The 19,486-nt window shown below is 39.5% G+C and overlaps 3 protein-coding genes across 11 annotated transcripts in view; 2 read left to right on the top strand and 1 right to left on the bottom strand.

Moving 5' to 3' along the window:
• The window catches only part of zmiz1a (zinc finger, MIZ-type containing 1a), a 97,983-nt gene extending 92,602 nt beyond the window's left edge, over positions 1–5,381 (top strand). For all 3 annotated transcript variants that reach the window (XM_079688760.1, XM_079688761.1, XM_079688762.1), the window contains 8 exons: positions 82–187; positions 340–500; positions 612–679; positions 768–836; positions 927–1,204; positions 1,549–1,730; positions 2,154–2,447; positions 2,666–5,381. In XM_079688760.1, coding sequence (XP_079544886.1) covers positions 82–187; positions 340–500; positions 612–679; positions 768–836; positions 927–1,204; positions 1,549–1,730; positions 2,154–2,447; positions 2,666–2,773 — 1,266 coding nt within the window. In that variant the 3' untranslated portion in view covers positions 2,774–5,381. The remainder of the gene's footprint in view (positions 1–81; positions 188–339; positions 501–611; positions 680–767; positions 837–926; positions 1,205–1,548; positions 1,731–2,153; positions 2,448–2,665) is intronic.
• A 1,345-nt stretch (positions 5,382–6,726) lies between these two features.
• Positions 6,727–9,215, top strand: ppifa (peptidylprolyl isomerase Fa). The gene is made up of 6 exons (XM_079688361.1): positions 6,727–6,952; positions 7,088–7,118; positions 7,250–7,338; positions 7,411–7,507; positions 8,364–8,439; positions 8,555–9,215. Exons 1-6 carry the CDS (start codon positions 6,809–6,811, stop codon positions 8,688–8,690), a joined length of 573 nt encoding a protein of 190 aa, XP_079544487.1. The 5' UTR covers positions 6,727–6,808; the 3' UTR covers positions 8,691–9,215.
• Positions 9,216–10,412: 1,197 nt separating this feature from the next.
• Positions 10,413–19,486, bottom strand: part of zcchc24 (zinc finger, CCHC domain containing 24) — a 31,616-nt gene continuing 22,542 nt past the window's right edge. The window contains exons 3-6 of one of the 7 annotated variants that reach the window (XM_079688357.1): positions 17,071–17,235; positions 14,605–14,647; positions 14,370–14,452; positions 10,413–14,290 (exon numbers count right to left, since the gene is read on the bottom strand). In XM_079688357.1, the coding sequence (XP_079544483.1) occupies positions 14,370–14,452; positions 14,605–14,647; positions 17,071–17,235 (291 nt within the window). In that variant the 3' untranslated portion in view covers positions 10,413–14,290. Of the gene's footprint in view, positions 14,648–17,070; positions 17,236–19,486 lie in introns of all 7 variants that reach the window. The other 6 variants (XM_079688355.1, XM_079688360.1, XM_079688356.1 and 3 more) reach the window with 6 other exon arrangements.

Here is a 19,486-nt window from a genome sequence, read left to right on the forward strand (position 1 = left end):
AAAATGTAGTATATGTGTTGCGCTCATTAGACTTTCTGTTTGATTTCCTGTTTATCTCCTTTTTCTTGTGTTGCTTTGCAGTCCCACCTGTTTGTGCTGCAGCTGGTCCACAGGCCATCTGTGCGATCCGTCCTCCAGGGGCTCCTGAAGAAAAGACTCCTTCCTGCAGAACACTGCATCACCAAGGGTATGTCTCATGTTGTCTCCTAGTGTAGTTTAATATGCATTAGTACATCTTAATTACACAATCCCACACCTGTTCCCTTTTATGTTTGGCTTTGAAGTAGGTATTGAAGTAAATCTGCTACTGTTTACAAGTAAGACACTTTTTCTTTTCAGTTAAGAGGAACTTCAGCAGCGTGGCGGCCTCGACAGGCAGCACCACTCTTAACGGGGAAGACGGCGTGGAGCAGACGGCTATTAAAGTGTCGCTGAAATGTCCCATTACCTTCCGACGCATCCAACTACCCGCGCGGGGGCATGACTGCAAACATGTCCAGGTTTGTTCAGATTCAAACAAGTGTTAAAGATTAATTGCTGCTTTGAAATCCTGCTACATGTGGCTGTGAACGGGAGAAGATAATGAGCATTTGTGATGTTTTTCTCCACAGTGCTTTGATCTGGAGTCCTACTTGCAGCTCAACTGTGAGAGGGGGACATGGAGGTGTCCTGTGTGCAAGTAAGTGAAAAGCTGTTCATTTTAGGAAATACATGATATTACTATTAAGTAAGCCCTCTAATGGATTGTCATTTTCTTCTCTTTTCAGTAAAACAGCATTATTAGAAGGTCTGGAGGTGGACCAGTACATGTGGGGAGTCCTCAATGCCATCCAAAAGTATGTTTTCCCTTTCTTCTGCTAAATCAACACATTACTTTTGAATCCATTGTTTGAAAATTAAACAAGCACTTCTCTCTCGTTTAACAGTTCAGAGTTTGAGGAGGTGACTATAGACCCTACATGCAGCTGGCGACCTGTCCCCATAAAGTCTGATCTACACATCAAAGAGGATCCCGATGGGCCGCTCGCCAAGCGCTTTAAGACCATGAGCCCCAGTCAGATGACCATGCCCAATGTGATGGAGATGATAGCCCAGCTAGGGCCCGGCTCTGGACCTGGACCTGGCCCCTTACTCGGTCCCAGCCCGTACCCCCCACACCCCAGTCAACATCCGAGTGGCAACGGGGGAGATTACCCTGGAGCAGGTAAAGAATAGCAGCCATGGTCCCACTGCGTAGAGAAATAACACAACAGTCAGCTCATTTGTTGGAAAAGTGAGCTGTTTTGCACTTTGCAGCAGGAACTACTGATGTGTCTCTCGTGCATTAAACAAAGAAAAAGCCTCAAGGAGAGTGTTCTGCTGAACCTGTTTTTAAAAAATATTATAAGCTCATTGCTCTGTTAAATGTTTCATAACAGTAAAAAAAAAATGTGTATCCACTTTAAAAAAGCTAACTTTTTGTAACAGCATGGATTCATCAGAGAAGTCAGCAAGGCCTAACTGCAGTTAGCTTTTTGACTAAAGTATTTACATTTGATGTCCTTCAAGGCCACACTTACCACAGCCAAGTGAGCTTTGACTTCCCTCACGGGAACCCCTCTGGTGTTGGAGGTGGAGGAGGTCCCCCCATGAGTGACTTCATCCATGGCCCCCAGCTCTCACACCCCCCAGATGGGCCTGCTGGTCTCCTCTCCCAGGACAAGCCCCTTAACCACGGCATGAATGATGCAGTAAGTAGATCTATTTCAAGGGCTGCTTTCTTTTCCCCACAGAGAAACAGTCCATCACTATGCAATGCTAGTCGTGTTAAACTAGGATTATGTTTAAGTTTATAGAGTAATATCTCAAGACAACCCTAAAGATGTTCCTGTTTGTTATCGGAACGAGGTGCAGCCTCTGCCTGTAGCCAGCATGTGTGCTCAGTCATGCTCACATGCTCATGTTGCCGTATAATGTTGCAGCTGTATGTGTCCGCTGAACACAGCTCCTATTTAAGAGGCCTGTTCCACATTATTCACGCTGGAACTCATTTCGCTCTTCCTGTCTTTCTTCCCACGCAACCCCTTCCCCCCTCTCTTAACACTCTTTGTGTCTACCTTATTACTTCTCACTCCCCCTCTCTCTTGCTTTCTGTCTCCCTCTTGCACCTGCAGATGTCCCATACCGATCAGTCCCATAACTCCATGCAGCAGAGTATGCATGCATCTCCCCACCCCGGCAGCCAATCAGGGCTGCCCTTACATCACAGTGGCCAATCAGGGCCACCTTTACATCACAGTGGGCAGTCAGGGCAGCCCTTGCATCACAGTGGCCAACCATCGCAGCCGCCTCGCCAGACGCAGCCTCAGCCCCACCCTCAGCAGCCCGGGCCCAACTGTCACCCCCACAGCGATCTGAACTTTAACCCCTCCTCAGACGGGCAGGATATGCCTGAACCCTCTCTGGATGTAAGTGTGTCTGCTTCTGGCCACTGCTCTGTTAACACTAACATTGTCTGCTGCAGCTGCTCTCATCTCTTTGCTCTGTTTGACTCTCTTTTTTAAGCTTGTTTATGTGTACACTGGCTTCAACAGACATTTCATTAAAAGTGGTCCAATGTTAGATAGATAATATGTTTTTCAGGGTTATTTACCTTGACCGCTCATTGTCTCTTTCTACCTTTTAGCTGCTTCCAGAGCTGGCCAACCCAGACGAGTTACTATCATACCTCGACCCTCCGGATCTTCCTTCCAACAGCAACGACGACCTTCTCTCCCTTTTCGAGAACAACTAGCCCTTCACCCCCGCTATTAACCCTTATGCACCTAAACAGGAGTCCTGAAGTGTTTGACTGTCCGTCCACAGACACCTCACCGACCTCGTATCGATACTTCAAGCAGCTTCCTATGCTCACGCACGCACATGCATACAGAGTTTATCGAAAGATAATGTGTGGCATAGGGGCACGGCTGAAAAGAGGCGCCTGATTGAGAACTCTAAGGGAGAAAACAGGAACGCCGCTCATCCCCGTACTCCCTATTTTCCTCGTGTAAAGATTCCACGCACCAGTTCCATCGCCTCTGACTCGAAACACACATTTTACAGCCATGTTGGCGGGCACTAAAGTGATATTATATATACATATATGATATTTGTGACTTTTCAACTGAAAACTGTGCAGCTATAATCATCATGTGTAAACAACATGGAGGAGACAGGAGCCTCTGTGAGCTCTAGGAAAAGTGTTGTAGCTTTTTGTTTTTTATTATCATTTTCCTTTTTGTCTTGTAAGAGTGGTTTCATCCTTTTTGGAATGTGTTCTTCCAAAACCTTGGCACATGCCATGCCCTTCGCCCCCCCCCCCGAGATTTTCTCAGTGTGTGTGACAGTGAAAAAGCTGGAACTCATCAGAATCAGAGCACTGAAGGACGAGATAACATGTCCTCGAGTGTCGACAGAGGAAACGAGCGCACATTGTGCAATGTAGTGTGAGTGTGTCAGTGTGTGTATTTACGTATGTGTGTGTATGTTTACGTGTTCTCTTTTGTTTGCATGCGAGCGTATATGAAAGACAGCGGGGAGAGAAAGTCCGAGACAGAGGAGGGAAGAAGAATATTGAACGGAAAAAAAATAAAACAATCCACTTTATGAACTGTCTGGCACTTCTTCTCCAGCCGGTCTCCAGTCGTTCTTGTGTATTTATTGGAATGTTTCGCTCTTCCTCATCAAAGTCAGTACCATTTTGTTCACAAGTGCATGTGTGCCAATGGCTCCTGTTGTCTTTGTCCAGCCTAAACGTGCTTGATCAAATCATTTTTCTCTCTTGTCTTTATATTTATTATTTTATTTCAAATTCATCTTTCTTTTTTTTTTTTTTATTGTCATCCTTTTTTTAAGTGTTTTATCTTTGTCCCCACATTTGATCAATTAATCAGACACACATCACCAAAGTTGTCCTATACTTTTTGTAAGGGGTTGGCCCTGGATATTTTGTTGGTGCGAGAGAAGGATTTCAACATCTTACAGACGTCTACAGAAGTTTTTAAATCACTGTGTTTTATAGAAACGTCTGTGTTTGTTCTGATCTTTCCTTTTGTTGTTTTGTACTGTTGAATTGCATCTTTTTGGGGGGAAATCCTGCATGGTCCAACAGTGTTTCCAGAGCTGTTGTATATACCCTTTGTGAATACTTTGTGACTGTACCTATCTATTACTGGCAACTACATGGTACTGTATGTCTGTCAAGGACTACACACGCTCACACACACACACAAACACACACAGAATACCTTCTAACCAGTCCAATATTGTAACAAATTGATCCAAATGCACTCTCACTGGCCTTGTAATGAGTACCTATGTATTGTTCTCCAATATCTTGTAACAATGCATCAGGAGAACGAATATTAGGTCAGCTTTAAATTACTTGTTTACTTTCAAAAAGATGCAGCTTAGAGGTCCAAATTTCTCCAAAAATGATTTTTTTAAATTTCGTTATTGTGACTTCGTCCTCTTTATTTAATGGTGAGAATGTGCAAAATGTCCCCCGTATATATTTTTTAGGCCTGATAATGAGTTTTTGATATCGATACTGAAATTTGTGTATTTTCATCACATTTGATATTAAGTTATTATTTTTGTCCAGTGATTTTAAGTATGATTTGGTTTACACAGTTTTATGCAGTACATTTGAGTTATTTTAAATATGCTGTATGATGTTAGTTTTCCCATTTAGAGATTTTTTATCTGATTGAAGAACCAAATATGGCTTAACTGATGTTCAAAAATGTATCAAATCGCCTGCATATAACACAGTTGAAGGATCAGATGTTGTATGTGTTTGTTTATATGTTTGTAAAAGACAATGCACTGCCGCATTGGGATGTTTTATTTCCCTACACAGTGTGTAACTGTAACTGCAACTTTCACAAAATCACGTCTCGTAATTTGAGCGACACAAATTGTACTGTCTCAATGCGGACATTTGAAATTGAGTTGAGGATATAAAAGAGAATACAATTAATATTGTAAAATGGAACTTGAGGGAGACCCCCTCCTATTTGCATTACAAGGTGAGGTTGTGGCAGAGGATTGGGGGTGGGGTTGGGGATGTAAGGGATACGTGTATATAATGTAAATGACAAATAGAGACAAGTTAACAGAAATGTATTCATTTTCTCCAGGGGGAGTGTGCATAGTGTATTTAGAATTTGTAAAGCTTGCATCCTCCTGTCGGACATTGAATTGGAAAATGGAGTCTGTGTTTGATTGTGTCTGTGCAGACCTCTCTAACCACACTTGTTCATTTTATGGAAGATACTTTATGTACCCCTCCACGTGGGGTTTTCAAGAGAAAAGAACATTTTCCTTTGTGTAATATTAAACTTCTGTGTATTTCTCTATTACCTGTGTACTTTATAAAGGTGCTACAAATTATTAAAACAATTTGAGGTATAATTGGGAAATGGAGACATAGAGCTTTTAATTAAGCTTTTCGAATTTGTTTCCAAATTTACACTTAAAATTAAAAAACGTTGGCAAATTTATATATTTTTTTGGCAATTTGGAAAAGTATACTTTGAAGGTACAATCTGAAGGGATTTGGCACAACAGGTGTCAGTTGTCTTTGGTTTTGTACATCCTCTGTACAATCATTTCATCTTCTAAACTGGTCGGAAAAAACATTGTGTTTTTTAGTCTTGCAAATCTGTATGTAGTTAGATGACGTGACATCCTAATATTTATCTAATAAATATGTATTCAGATGAAACACATTTAATGGCCTTTTGCGTCTTTTGACATACAAAGTGCAACCAGCATTAAACCATAACATAAAACACAAAAAAAGATAAAAGGGACTATATCATTTGTGCTACACAATCAATAGAATACTGACCATATTTTACTATATATATGAACATAGAATTTGGTAATACAGTATTTGAAATATCATTACACATTTTGATAGTGGTTTTATTTACAGACTGGTATAGCACATAACCAAAAAGACTTCTGACTGATAGTTTGATACGTCACATTAGGAAAATCTCAGGGGTAAATAATCAAATTATTAGGCTGCTGGCATCGTTAATTGGTTATTATTTACAACTGTGGTGTGTAAATAGTCGGTAGTGTAAAGATCTAACAACTTTAATTGTTTCTTTATTCATAAGCTATTAGTTAAAAAGGGCATCAGCATACATTTTCCAGCAAGTAACAGTTTGAGGTTTAATAGGTATTTTGGCCATTTTGTTAGTCATCCAATTAGCTTTAACTGCTCTATGCAGGAAGACTAGTAATCACTGCTCTTTTTTAGTGAATGAAATGACTATCAACAGATGCAAAATTAGATGACGTTCCTTTTCTTTACTTATAATATGACTAGCAAAGATTAGCATGCTGAAATATGCGAATGTCATTCTCAATGTGGTTCATTATTATTGTAGAGTGATGTAGTGTAGTGCAATATTAATATTTGTTGTATCAACTATTTAATTCAACAAAACTTAAAAATAATGATTCTGGTTTAGTTGGTATCATGACACCATGACACCACTAAGTACACAATGTTGTTCATAATATAACTGACTCATAACATTTGTCAGACTCCTAAACAACACATGGACCTTTTATTCATTTATTACATTGACTGAATGTATGTATTTCTTTTCAACATAACTTAAGTTGTTTTACTTCCCGACCGTCCCACGAGGTGTCACTGTTTGTCACCTCCGCGCGGGTCTTTACAGTCAATCCACGTGACGTCACATGTAAACACCAGCAGCACCCATGGCCTGTTGGTCCTCCTCACCCTGTCAGCTGAGCAACGATGTTACAAATAAAGAACCGCATGAGATACAGCACGCCGGGTGTCGCCGCCGTGAAGCTGTTCTCCTCCCGCCCCGCCAAAAACCCCTCCGTGTTTCTGGACCTCGAGGCCGACAGTGAGCCTCTGGGAAGAATAACAATTGAGGTAGCTAGCTAGCATTAGCCTCTCGTATAACTGCGTACTAGCATGTCCAACAGCACTTAAACACACACAGATAAGCTCAGTGTAAATATTAGTCCCTGATTTTGAATGGGATATGTTTTATCTTTTATCTTGCAGTTGAATGCAGTTGTAGTGCCAAAGACTGCAGGTATGTTTATTTAAATTTCATTTGCTTAATATTAAGAGTTGCATGTGTTTATTTTCCCCCTTGAATCAAAGAGTTCAACTCCAACTCCTTTCAAATGAATGTATTGAATAAAACAACTGATGATTCCACAGCAAACTTCAGAGCACTGTGCACTGGAGAACCTGGCTTTGGATTCAAGGGATCTGTGTTTCACAGGATCATACCTGGGTTCATGTGTCAGGTAAGATTAAAAGTGAAGATGCACAATAAGTGTTGTTTGCCATGTTGTCTGAATCTGTGTTTTCTGTTACAGGGGGGAGATTTCACCGACTACAATGGCACAGGGGGGAAATCTATATATGGGAAGACTTTTAATGATGAAAACTTCAAATTAAAACACACAAGCCCAGGTACAACTCATCTTTATTTAGAAGAACAAAACAAATATTCCTTCAACCGTCCATATAGATATTAATTCAAACTTCCCAGTGAATTTGATCAGTGACTCCAAGACAAAAACACTGCTAATTTGTTCATTTTCTGGGAAATGGGAAATCTGTGTTTGGTAGGCTCTTGTATAATGAAGACACATTTAAATTCCTTGAAAAGCAGGTGAACAGAAAGTTAATAAATTGTTTAGCACAAGACATTATTAACACAAAATGTATCAAGCAAAAAAAATGCCAAGCATTGTCCGTCTCAAATATCTCAAATTGGGGATTTTGAACATGTTCAGCATATTTTGACATGTTTTGAAAACTATTAGATAAGTCAATATAATATAAACAAAATGATCCAACCAAGAATATGTACTGTTAACTGTTATCTTATATATCCATGCATATAATGACAAACATGTCCCTTCTCTGGCTTCTTAACAGTATCATTTCCCAGATCTTTATAATTGAAAATAGCTTCTGCTCCACTAGATGGCAGTGCCTATAACTTTATGCCACAGTAAAAACCACTGGCTATATTCTGGAGGTTTTGCAATCCAGAGGCAAATGACCTAGTTTTTAGTGAGTCAACATGCACCTAATTACTAACTCGTGTTTTTAAATAAATATATTCCACATGCTGACGATTGAGGGCTTAAGTTGCATTGTCACAGTTTGCTTTTCAGAGAAGAGAAACAGGCCTAACGCTGTTCGTGTTGTGCTTCTGTTTACTCCTAAATGTTATTGACTCAGTGGTAAAATGAGGACAGGATCTTGTTGACTGCATCACGTTTAATTGATTTACTTGTTGTCTTTTTGATCTCTGCAGGAACTCTTTCGATGGCAAATTCAGGGCCAAACACAAACGGCTCCCAGTTCTTCATCTGTACGGCTAAAACTGAATGGTAAATATTTAGGTGGACTTTTGAAACAGTCATGTCAGCTTTGCCCCTCGTACTGTCCCCACATCCAAACCCCTTACCGGTGACTGAAGTTTCTTTTGGTCTCTTCTTTTGACAGGCTCGATGGTAAACACGTGGTCTTCGGGCAGGTGAGGGACGGTATGGACGTGGTCATCAAGATGGAATCCTTTGGTTTACACGACGGTGGGGTGCTTAAGAAAATTGTCATCACTGACTGTGGGGAGATTAAATAACACTCAAAATCACAAGTGGACTTCTGTTTGATGACTCGCCGTGCAACAATTTGGTATTTACTTTATCTTTCGTCGGGGAGAAACTGTCACAGGTGATTTTGGCCCTGAAACTGAGAGCCCAATGTCGGGAATTTTCGCTGATTTGTTTCATCTTTGTATCCTAACAACGGTTTGTATATCCCAGTCCTCGATTTTCCTTTTTCCCCCTTTTCATTTAACAAACACAGACTACCACCGTCAGCAGGTATGGATATATTTTTCCTATATGCAGAGTCAGACACAGAACTTACAGTCTAGTTAGCCGTTAACTGTTTTCTTTTTGCGTTGTGTTCTTTTTGGCACAGATGCAAATCTTCAAACCTGATATTTCTCTGTTGATAATGATGTTCAAATATATATCTTTTATATTGGGACTTGACCCATTTACTTTGTGTACAAGCGCTCAGTCTCCCACCATGTAAACTGTTCTTATTATGCAATTACTCTCCATTTACTGCCAAATAAAATGACTGTTTTCAGATGTTATTAGCTCTAGTGTTAGTATAGGGCATTTGCTCTCGTGCCATCGAGCCTTCTGGTTTTAGGGCTTCCTGGAAATGATCCAGCTGCTTTTTTTAGACACCGGCTCTCCAGCGTGACCGACTTCCTGTCCACCATAGCAGGATGTGACATCATGTGACACCCACTTACAGTTGAGTTGAAATATCACATGGATGCAGTTGACAGATGATAGAGCTGCAGGCTGTAGCCTCATTGGACGCGGAGGAAGCAGATGATTTAATCTGCTGGAACTATTCAGGAGCCTGAAAATGTCTTGTATGTGGGCTGCTCTTCCTTCCCTGCTGCTTTATTTGAAACACAGAGCGTCTGGAATAGAGAAAGAGCAAAGGAGGCCAGGACATGTCTGAAAGCCAGAGACTGGGTGGTGCTGCTTATCGAGCTAATACTTTATGAAAGTAAATAATGAAGCGACGTGAAAAAGCAGCTCTTGCTCCTAAATGAAACCATATGCGCACTGACCTTCCACCGTTTGTTTGAATTCTCAGATTACTTTGTTGCTATAGAGACCTCTTAGCTCTCACTCTGTTTGAGCAAGAGATGTTGTAACAAACTTGATATAATTTGGGTCCCCACCCTCTGGTTTAGTTTTAGTTATTTGGAATGCATGTCCAATATTGTTCATGGAAACTTGGCTCCAGAGACGGCGAAGCTGTGGCCAACGCTTAGAACACATGCAACACAATGACATCTTTACAACTGCTACAAGTTGGGTCTTCTGCTGTAAAAGTCTCCACTTATCACACGGCACCCATGTTAGCGGGTGTCCTTTTTTGTGTTTGGGTTCAATTGTGGACAGGGAAACCCAAAGTGTTGAAATCAAGAGCTGTCAGCTCGATGTGTCTGTTATCTTTCAGTACTTTCACAGAAAGTGAATAACAAGTTTTATAAGGCTCCCCCCTTTTCTGCGTTACACAACCGCCATGAATAATCCATTAAAGACCTCTTTATCAGAATCCATACACTCAGTGTTGTGTAAATCTGCAAACTTGAACTCAAAGACGCTGTAGACTGTGATGATTAAAAGATACTTTTAAAAGAACATTGTACAGACAGGAGCTTATAACAATTGCTTTGGGCTGAGATATCCAATGAACACATTCCAGTTACTGGTAATAACAATTCAGCATAGGACCCAAAAGAAATGAAACCACATAATCCAACTCCTAATTCAATATGACTTTTATTCAACAAACGCTCAACAGCACTAAAATGTTTTCCCAACTAACAAATAAGGCACATTTTGGAATGCCATTTCATGGACATGAAAAACAGACCTGCGGTCTACTCTTGAAACCATGACCATGTCTTTGTTTCCCAAAAAATCATTTTCTTCCCTACCTCATGCCTGTGTTCTGTCCAATTCAAATATTGCAACAATGCAACACATAGATCTCAAGTGATACAGACAGTAAAGAATACAAACATAACTTTCCTAATTGACCACATAAGTGTTAAACACATTACATTCAGTAAATATGTATTATTCGTAGAGGCTACACTAGCGGTAAATACTTCAAGACTTATAACAATCAGAAGTTGCTGATAATGTTAAAAACAATATGTACTGTAGCAAACTACTGTAAAGTATTTAAATAAGTATACATTGCACAAAATGATATTTCATTCAAAACCAAACACATGCACATGCAAACTCTAAAATAGTTCTTTGTCACACATGCCTTTTAACAAAAGTATACAATCCCTAAGACTACTGATAACACCATAACATTTTATAATAGTTTCTTGTCATTGCTGCTTTAAGCTTGAACTACATCTCACAGTTTAACGTGCTTATACAGTGGTGAGTATCCATCACTAATTAAGAAAAGAACAATTCTGCATGTTATCACAATATATATCTTCAGAATATTGTTTACAAAATGAATACATGCGACTGTATGGATGTAAATGGCAGCTCATAATTAGTTACACATAACAACCAAATCACTGTGTGTTATTCACCACTGATAACATCATAAAACAAAACAAAAATACAATGGCTTATAATTGAGAAAGGGTATTAATTATGTACCAGCTTTAGTTTAATAATACTCTATGTAGACATCAATATTTTCCTTCTTTAGTGTAACTTTGTTGCATATTCTATACAAAAAGTGTTGTAAAAAATCTTTCCATAAATATTTCTGCAGGATAACCCCTCAGATTATTGTAAAACATAAAGAAAAAACTCCCAGCTTAGTTTATTTCTTAGCAATAGGCCCTTCTTCACACAAAAAAAAGCTTCAATATTGCATAACATTTGAAAAGAGCTACTATTCTCGATAATGATGGCCATCAAATATATACATAAAACAATCTATCTTTGTCAGGGAAACAACTCTTCAGTCTTTGCAGATTGCGTTACAATTTTCAACATCTATTAAGTGTTCCAAAATACACATCTCATTCATAGAAAATAACAAATTTGAACAGGAAAGGTACTATAAAAGTCAAGTATACGAAATTCAAGAAATAATGTCTGAAAGCAGATTTTTTTCATTTATTTTTTTCATGTGTATTGTATGAACTGCTTCCATCGGCTCTTGATTTGCGATTTAAAATTGCCTTTATAACGTTTCTCTTTGCGGAATAGAACTCTAACTTTAGGATTGTTGAATCACATATATTGTTATTTGTTTATGAGGTTAGTTCATAAGGCATCATTGGTATCTATCCCTCTCACTACAGCCTCATGGTATAACGTGGACAATAATGTTCAGTAACGACCTGTTAGGCTAATGTCATCACACGGAGCAAACGAAAGACGATGTTAACGGTAAGAATAATGGATTGTTCCCAACTAAAAGCAGAATAGTTCATTCATATTAGGTCTAAGCTTTGGGGTGGTATAGATGCACAAATTCCTTCTTATAAGGGGGCACTCCAGCAACTGTACTCATTAAATTCTGTTTGCTCGTCAGGCAGGACTAATTGGACGGTGAAATTCGTTGTGAAATGTCTTCTGTAGCTCTGGATGAACTTTGCTGAGTCTGAGAACTATTGCATCACTCTTTTCTCAGCTTGGATTTAGAAACACATTTGAAACAAATGGCCTGTTACAAACTGGGATTTTTAAAAGATGTGGGCATTCACATCGCAGCAAATTGAAAGAAGCTGTCGAGCTGCATTATGGGAAAGGTAGGATTCAGTGGTAAAGATATGCGTATCTATGCCTCTGCTGCATTGATTTCAACCATTCTTAAGTGTCGTGCCTAAACTATCAAATCACTGGAATGCCCCTTTAAGTTCAACGATGGAATTTAGCTAAATTCCCTAAACTGTAGGCTACCGTTATCAGCCTCTGCAAACTCTCCCACTAAGGCAAGGGACCATGAATATTTTTTTACAAAACCGACAGTTCCTTGGATAAACATTACCACAATAGATTAAAACAACAAAGAGCCAGGTCCACAGTGTCATGCACGACTCCATTTCTGTTGTGAGTATCGACTAAGAAATAACATCTTTGTGGATATTCCATGACAACAGACCACAGTAGGATTTGTTTTTGCCAGCTGGAAATGCTGTTTCAGCCCATGCCTGCAACTCAGCAAACTTTGTTGAAGCGAACACCCACCATGCAAGTTCAAACTAATAGAGAAACTGTACAATGTCCTTGTCCTTTTTAACTCCTTTTACCTGCCGTAAACTTAATATGCATCCCAGTTACCACATGCACGTGTACTGTTCCATCTCTGAGCCTATCCCAATTTGTCTTTCCTAATTTCAAATGGCATCCTATAGTCCTGATACTTCTGCATGATTTCAATCTTTTTTTAAGGCACATACAATATGTTACATTATAAAATATAGTCAACCAGTTTTTATAAGGCTTGGAATATAGTACGATATAGAAAAGTTCATAATTTCGTATTCAAAAATGTCTTTTAAAGACACTGGTTTAAAATAGTAGGCACTTATATTCATACAAAAATGTTAAACCTAATTCATCATCACTTTCAATATATCCTTGAATCTTCAACATCTCCACTTCACAAATCAGCCCTCCTATTTTACTTCCTATTGTTTCTCTCAACCGATCTGAAAATCATCGCAGTTCTCCAAAGCTTCACTTCCTTTTTTTTTTACACAGTCTTTATACTGCAATCAGCTGTTGGACATAGTTTATAGGTGCAACATCTTCCATTTTGCTTTATTGACTCCACTAAGGTTTGCAGGCATTGGCTGGGAACCCTAAAGTCTATCTTAAACATTTTCAAACTAACATCTCAGTTGTTTTTTTCTAATTTGGCTTTAGTTAACCGTCAAAATAATGTTTCATAATGCTTTATTGTTAATACAACTAGTGTTCTTTTCTTACAGCTCCTTCTAGAGATTTAAATGTAACTATCTAACATCTATACCTATCTAAAACTATAGATAGCTGAGAATTTGTGTCGCAACAAAAATATTCTGGGGAGGGTGAATGAAACCTTATCCGTTAGCAATGCACTAAATCTAGACGAAGAGCAACTGACCCTACAGTAGTTTCTAAAGACGCGTGGAAGCAGTTACACAATAAAGTGATATACAAACATACAAAAAACATTTAGTTATATCCCAGTTAAAATTCAAATTGCACACTAGACAATAAGGAAATAAATAGGCCAAATGTAAGCTAGGGATGTATGGCACATTGTCCCTCAGTTATTTCACAGTTAATAAGATGTGCTGTTGACCTTAACACGGCAAGTCAAAGGCCTCATACACTTTATACCATTGTGAGTGATACATGTTCGTCACATTAACACACAGTTCACTTGGCAGGGAAATTGGTAGGCAGATCTCTGTAAACACAAATCCAACAAACCCCAAGGTGAGGTAATCTATTGAGACCAATACTGTCAGTGACACCAATGTAATACATGCTAATTCATCAATATGCCATGTGCTGTTGTTAATCATTGAGTTGAATCAATGGGGTTGTGTTGTTTCTGATGCATGTGGCACAAGAAAATAAAAGCTTTTGATGAGGGGCACTTGGAGAGATTGATCCTAGGTTACCGTGTTCCTTTCATTCCTCGATGTGGTCTTCAATACTGTCATTGGAAAAAAAAAAAGGATTACAAATCTGTGATCCACCGGTGGTTGAGAAGAGGGACAGAAAAATAAAAAAACCTATATTTGACACTTCTGAGAGGATGGGAAGATGTGAGGAGGAAGGGACGCCATGTTGTGTGCAGGGCAGGGATGTAGGAAACCTGGATGTGAAGGGAGGAAGTTAACAGCCTTGATGGAGGATGAGCAATAGGACTTGTTGCTCTGACTCTGAATAAAGATGATTATTGCACACGGCGGCAGTAGTAGCCCAGGACTTTACATTTTTCACACAGGTGTTGCGGGTGCTCCTTACTCTGGTCAGAAACATCCAGGCCATCCGGCTTCTCTAAAGGGCGCTGAGGACACAAACAGAGAAACAATAATGAGTCATAAAAACACAGAAGAAAGAAAAACAAGCAGCACACTCTTAAAACTCTGAGTTATGCAAGCAGTTTCTTTGGCAACAGGTTCAAGTCAGCTGTACGCCTAAAGTTTGGCCTCCAATATTACGCCCAAATTCTTCACAGACCAGACGTGTACTAAACACAATTAGTTGCAGAGATATGGCAACACACCATCAGCTCTGGAAACTTGCAGTACTTTCCCAACCTTATATTACAGAAAAAGATCCAGTATGTATTTGATCATGACCTTTATGGAAATATAAGCCAACAGCAATGGAATCATTATCAAGGAGGGAAGGAATGTGTATGAGCAGCACGATAGGAGGTTATTTTAACAATCTGTGTGGAAAAATGTATTTCTCCTCTTTTGTTCTGTTCTTGTTATTTATTCAGTGGTCTAACTAAAGGAAACCAGGTTACCATGGGTCACTACAGGGAGATAGTTCAGTTATCCGCTAATGAGTCTGCCTGGAAATGTTGAGACTTTACTATTGGTCCTTGAGAAAAGTTGAAAAATCAGATGAATGTTTTATGGGGTTCCCTCAAAGAGCAAAGGAACTGAGTTCAAGCCCCTTTGCTGCAGGCATCTTCCCTCTTGAGATGTCCTTGAGAAAGAAACTCAAGCTCAATCAAATCAGCTCTGTAGCTAAAGCTAGAGTCTGAGCTCTTTCCATTTGGAGAAAGTGAAATCGGAGCTTAACCCTGCAGCGGTCAATAACAAGCTAACGGCTAACATGCTAGCAATCCAGGAACATCCACGCGCACAGTCAAAATAGCTCACTGAACTCATTTCTATTTTCACTGTTCTGTGATATATATCCCCCATGGCATTTAGTTTCAAGAATATACAACATTGTATGCAAGAAAGAGTCATACAAGAGGACAACAAATCCACTTGGCTAGCAAGCTTACTTATTGTCATTTAAGTAACTTTGACTGTCAGTTAGCATGTGTGTTAGCTTGATTGCTTATTGTGCAATTGATTGAAAATTATGATTTTTCTTTTTTGTTGAAGTTTAAACTCTGATAGAAGACAGTTATAAAAAGATTGATGAAGTAACACAGTTTATAAATTACGTTTTCTCAATTTTGAACGCCCCCTTCTCTCATACTGTCAGCAGTCACAACGTGCTAAATCAATGGCAAAGTTCAACAAAGTTAAACTCAGCAGACTATGTGCGCAGATTTATTAAACTCGACGGAATCCATTTATATTGCCCAGCTTAATAGCTGGTGTGACCAGATGTAGTAAATCAGTGAGTATACCCATCATACCCAATGGAAATAAGGCCCTTGGTTGAAACCAAATTCACTGGGCGTCTGAGAAATATATTCCCTTCCTTAGAGGGACAAATATTTAAATGTGTGCAGAAGGAATTGGAAAATACATATTCAGGTTATTTATGGGAATCCAGCAGGGAGGGAGGGAGCCGTTGAGAGGCTGAACTCTTTGATACTCGAGGACACAGAGGTTAGTGGTCCATTTCAAACGCTGACAGAGGGGAAATATGTTAAGTGGGTGACATTGCAAATGCAGGGAATTTGCTTGCCTGTGTGTAGCTTTGCCACAAGACACAGGGGCAGAAAAGAGTGAGTTTTTCTCACCAGTGGGCTCTGTGAGGGGGAGATTTTTTTTTAATGCAGTCTTTCCCATGCTTTTAAGAAGTATAGTTAATATTAGTAGAGCATGCTCAGCCCTGGTATCCCAAGGATGAGCAGGGACTTAAAGGATAGTCCTAACTTTATTTCAGGAAGTGGAATTTAAAGAATGTAGAAAAGCATAAATATTAAAAGATGAATTGTTGAGGATAAATATCTCTCGAGCTCAAGCTAAGAACAGAGTGGGTTCTTTCTCAGGCGATTCATCTCTTTAGTCAACAGGCTGTGAGAAACATTTGAGGTTAAGCCGAACAGACAGCTTACCAGCACTTTAATTCCCTCAGAGCGGTTGCTGTTCTTAAAAACACTCCCCAGCATCTTTGTTGATTTCTGCCGCTCTAAGGTTCAAATACCTCCAAGTTAGTTTGTGTCTGAGAGACATTAGTAAATAAATATTTGTTTTAAGATTGGATGTCATTCAGTAAATATTCTCAGACTTTTATCAGTTTGAAAATCCAATAGTTTATTCAGTGCTGGTTTATTACCAAAGAGGCAAAAGCAACTGTTAGTGGTATGGTTTTTATTTTATTTTAATAAGGCCATCTGGAATATCCTCAAGACAAGAGGAAGCCACGCGAACCAGAGTCTGGACTCTGTTAACTTTGGTTGAAAGAAATTCAATCTCCCACTTGAACAAAATGTATGAGTAATGTTTTTTTACTTTAAAGACAATACCGCAAATAGTCAGAGTGAAAGTTTTATGTAGTATGAGGTACCTGTTTGTGTGGATAGACGTTGATGTGGCATTTGATACATTCTTGTCCCATGTTGGCCCAGGAGTTGCCACTCATCCACTTCCTCTTACACTTAGGGCACTTGTATTCTCCAAAGCATCTCTTCTTCCCCTGGTAGGGTGTCAGTCCTTCCCCTTTGGGTCTGGCCTGTAAAGATTAAAGCAAGGCGGATAAAATGTATGCACATGTGTGGAAATCATAACTTTTAACATCTTGACCAGATAAATCCAACTTTAGGATGAAGAAAGTGATTTTTCTTCTTGCCAGAATGACATTTTTAAGAGAACCTCTTGGACAATAATGGATGTTGAGCTTTGACAGCAGGGTGTGTCCATCCTTGTCATGCTAATATGATCAACTTCATCGTAGAGCACAATCCTACACACAATTTTGGCACAATATGTGGTTGTGTAATTGACATTTACTTCAATACAGCTGTGTTAAATTACTCTTCTGATTCTCATGAGGTAGATGATTACCGACAGTCAGCCATAAAGAAAGCACATGCCTGAGGGTAATATTGTTGGGAGGAGTCGCTCCGATGACTTCATGTTGGCAACTTTATTTAGGCCACTATATAGCATTCGGGGAAAAGACTTGTTTTTCCCCTTTAAAGCATGCCACAAACAAACGTACTGCTGATGTCATCATAAGCATAAATCAAACTGTCCTCCATCCTACCAGAATAAAACAACATGTTCAATGATTATCATGTTTGTCAGGGCTTGTCATTATCAATTTAAAGCTCCATCATAAGAAAAAGAAGAGAAAAATCATCCTACAACTTGCATCTGACAGTCATTATCCATCTTGGAGTGGTTATTTTTGCTTATCAAAATCGTATCATTCGGGAGATAAACATTTGAAATGGAGTAGTGTGGAATTGTGTTATTTTATCTTAAAATTCTTTCATGCACAAATGGAAATCCGATATGACAGAAAAAAGTGATCTTACTACACAGCATGAAACTGCTGGCAGCTTTCCAGAAGGTAAGGGAATTCTCTGCTTTGAAAGAAAACCGACCTGTCCACTCAACTCCAGGTTCTCCCGTAGGCCTGCAGATTGTTTCCATAATCACTTTAACATTGCTTGCAGATTTCGGGGTGGATGTACGGGGTAGTGGGCGGTGAGAGTGAGAGGAGGGGTACAATCTGTATCCCTGGTCTTCCCTTATTTTGTCCCAGCCCATGTGTGAGTAATAGGAACTTTAATCAGCAGCATCTGGCACTGTCCTTATAGGCGTCAGCAGTTTGCATCAGCACCAGCAAGCCAACGCTAAGTATGAGCGGCTGTGCTTCAATCTGGCCCCTCAACAGCATGACCTCAACCCCACTGTCAGCTTCGCATCTCCCACTGTGACAGCACACTGGCTGGAAAATCTGACTTCTGCTGGCCTGCAGCACACAGTCTATACACACTGACAGGCTTGACTCAATGCAATCAACCAGCAATCTCAAAGAGATTACCTTGGAAACATTTTGTTTTTAATGCTCTCCTACCAAAAGATCTAGCCCAACTACATAAATCCTGCCACTGTTACTCTTGAAACCCCAAGTCAAAATGCAGCAGTAACACTGACCACTATAATATCCAATACAATACATCAGACTAATGATTAGAATACATTCTGCACTACAGAGGAGGTCTAACCTCTATCCTCATTATTCATTTGGAAATGTGGAGATAGTGAAAATTCTTGTTACAGCTGTTTGTTCAAAAGTGAAAAATATTTCCCTGATACTGCAGCCAGGACTCAGCAGGACAGAAACAGCACTCATCCTCCTCATGACCATTCCTCTCAGGCTCCATGCTGCTTTTTCACAGTCTGGCCTCGGCCTTTGGCTGGGCAGCATGCTCTGTCTGCATCTGACTGCTTTCAGATTAGATACTACCCTGTTTGCATCAATCTGAAGACGCTGCCGAAGTACACCCAGCAAATGGATAATCCATGGAGCCCACATAGAGAAGTAAATCCAATGTTGACAATTAGTCTGTGTCCAAAAGAGTTTATTAATAGAGTTTTTCAAATAAAAATACATTAATTATGGAAATTGTTTATGGATAGGTCAATCGTCAAATTTGGTTTGGCCAACTGTAAATAACTATTGTTTGGTCATTTGGAGTTCTAAGTATTATACTGCTATTGTGGTCATTTGTTTTCAAACTATGGCAACACATTGCCTCTCATGGAGGTCTGAGATGACGAGCAAGTTTCTGTTCTGAAGTCATTAACTTTACAGACATTGGCTTTCGACATTCCAATGGACACCCAAACACGTGGGAATGTCACAATAACATCTGGACTGTTGTGCCACCACTGCCAGCTGAAGCACTGTGAGAAACACATCGTGCCTTTAGGGCAGCAGCTTATTACGAAAGATTAGTTTTTTTTTAAAT

The sequence above is a fragment of the Notothenia rossii genome (genome assembly GCF_949606895.1).
Source record: "Notothenia rossii genome assembly, chromosome: 6".
In the NCBI taxonomy this organism is placed as follows: Eukaryota; Metazoa; Chordata; class Actinopteri; order Perciformes; family Nototheniidae; genus Notothenia; species Notothenia rossii.

What these genes read in the sequence shown, in the direction of transcription:
- ppifa (XM_079688361.1), top strand. Translation starts at nt 6,809, where the DNA reads ATGTTACAAATAAAGAACCGCATGAGATACAGCACGCCGGGTGTCGCC. An exon ending in TGTAGTGCCAAAGACTGCAG is followed by an intron (nt 7,119 to 7,249) that starts GTATGTTTATTT and finishes ATGATTCCACAG; the next exon opens with CAAACTTCAGAGCACTGTGC. An exon ending in TGTACGGCTAAAACTGAATG is followed by an intron (nt 8,440 to 8,554) that starts GTAAATATTTAG and finishes TTCTTTTGACAG; the next exon opens with GCTCGATGGTAAACACGTGG.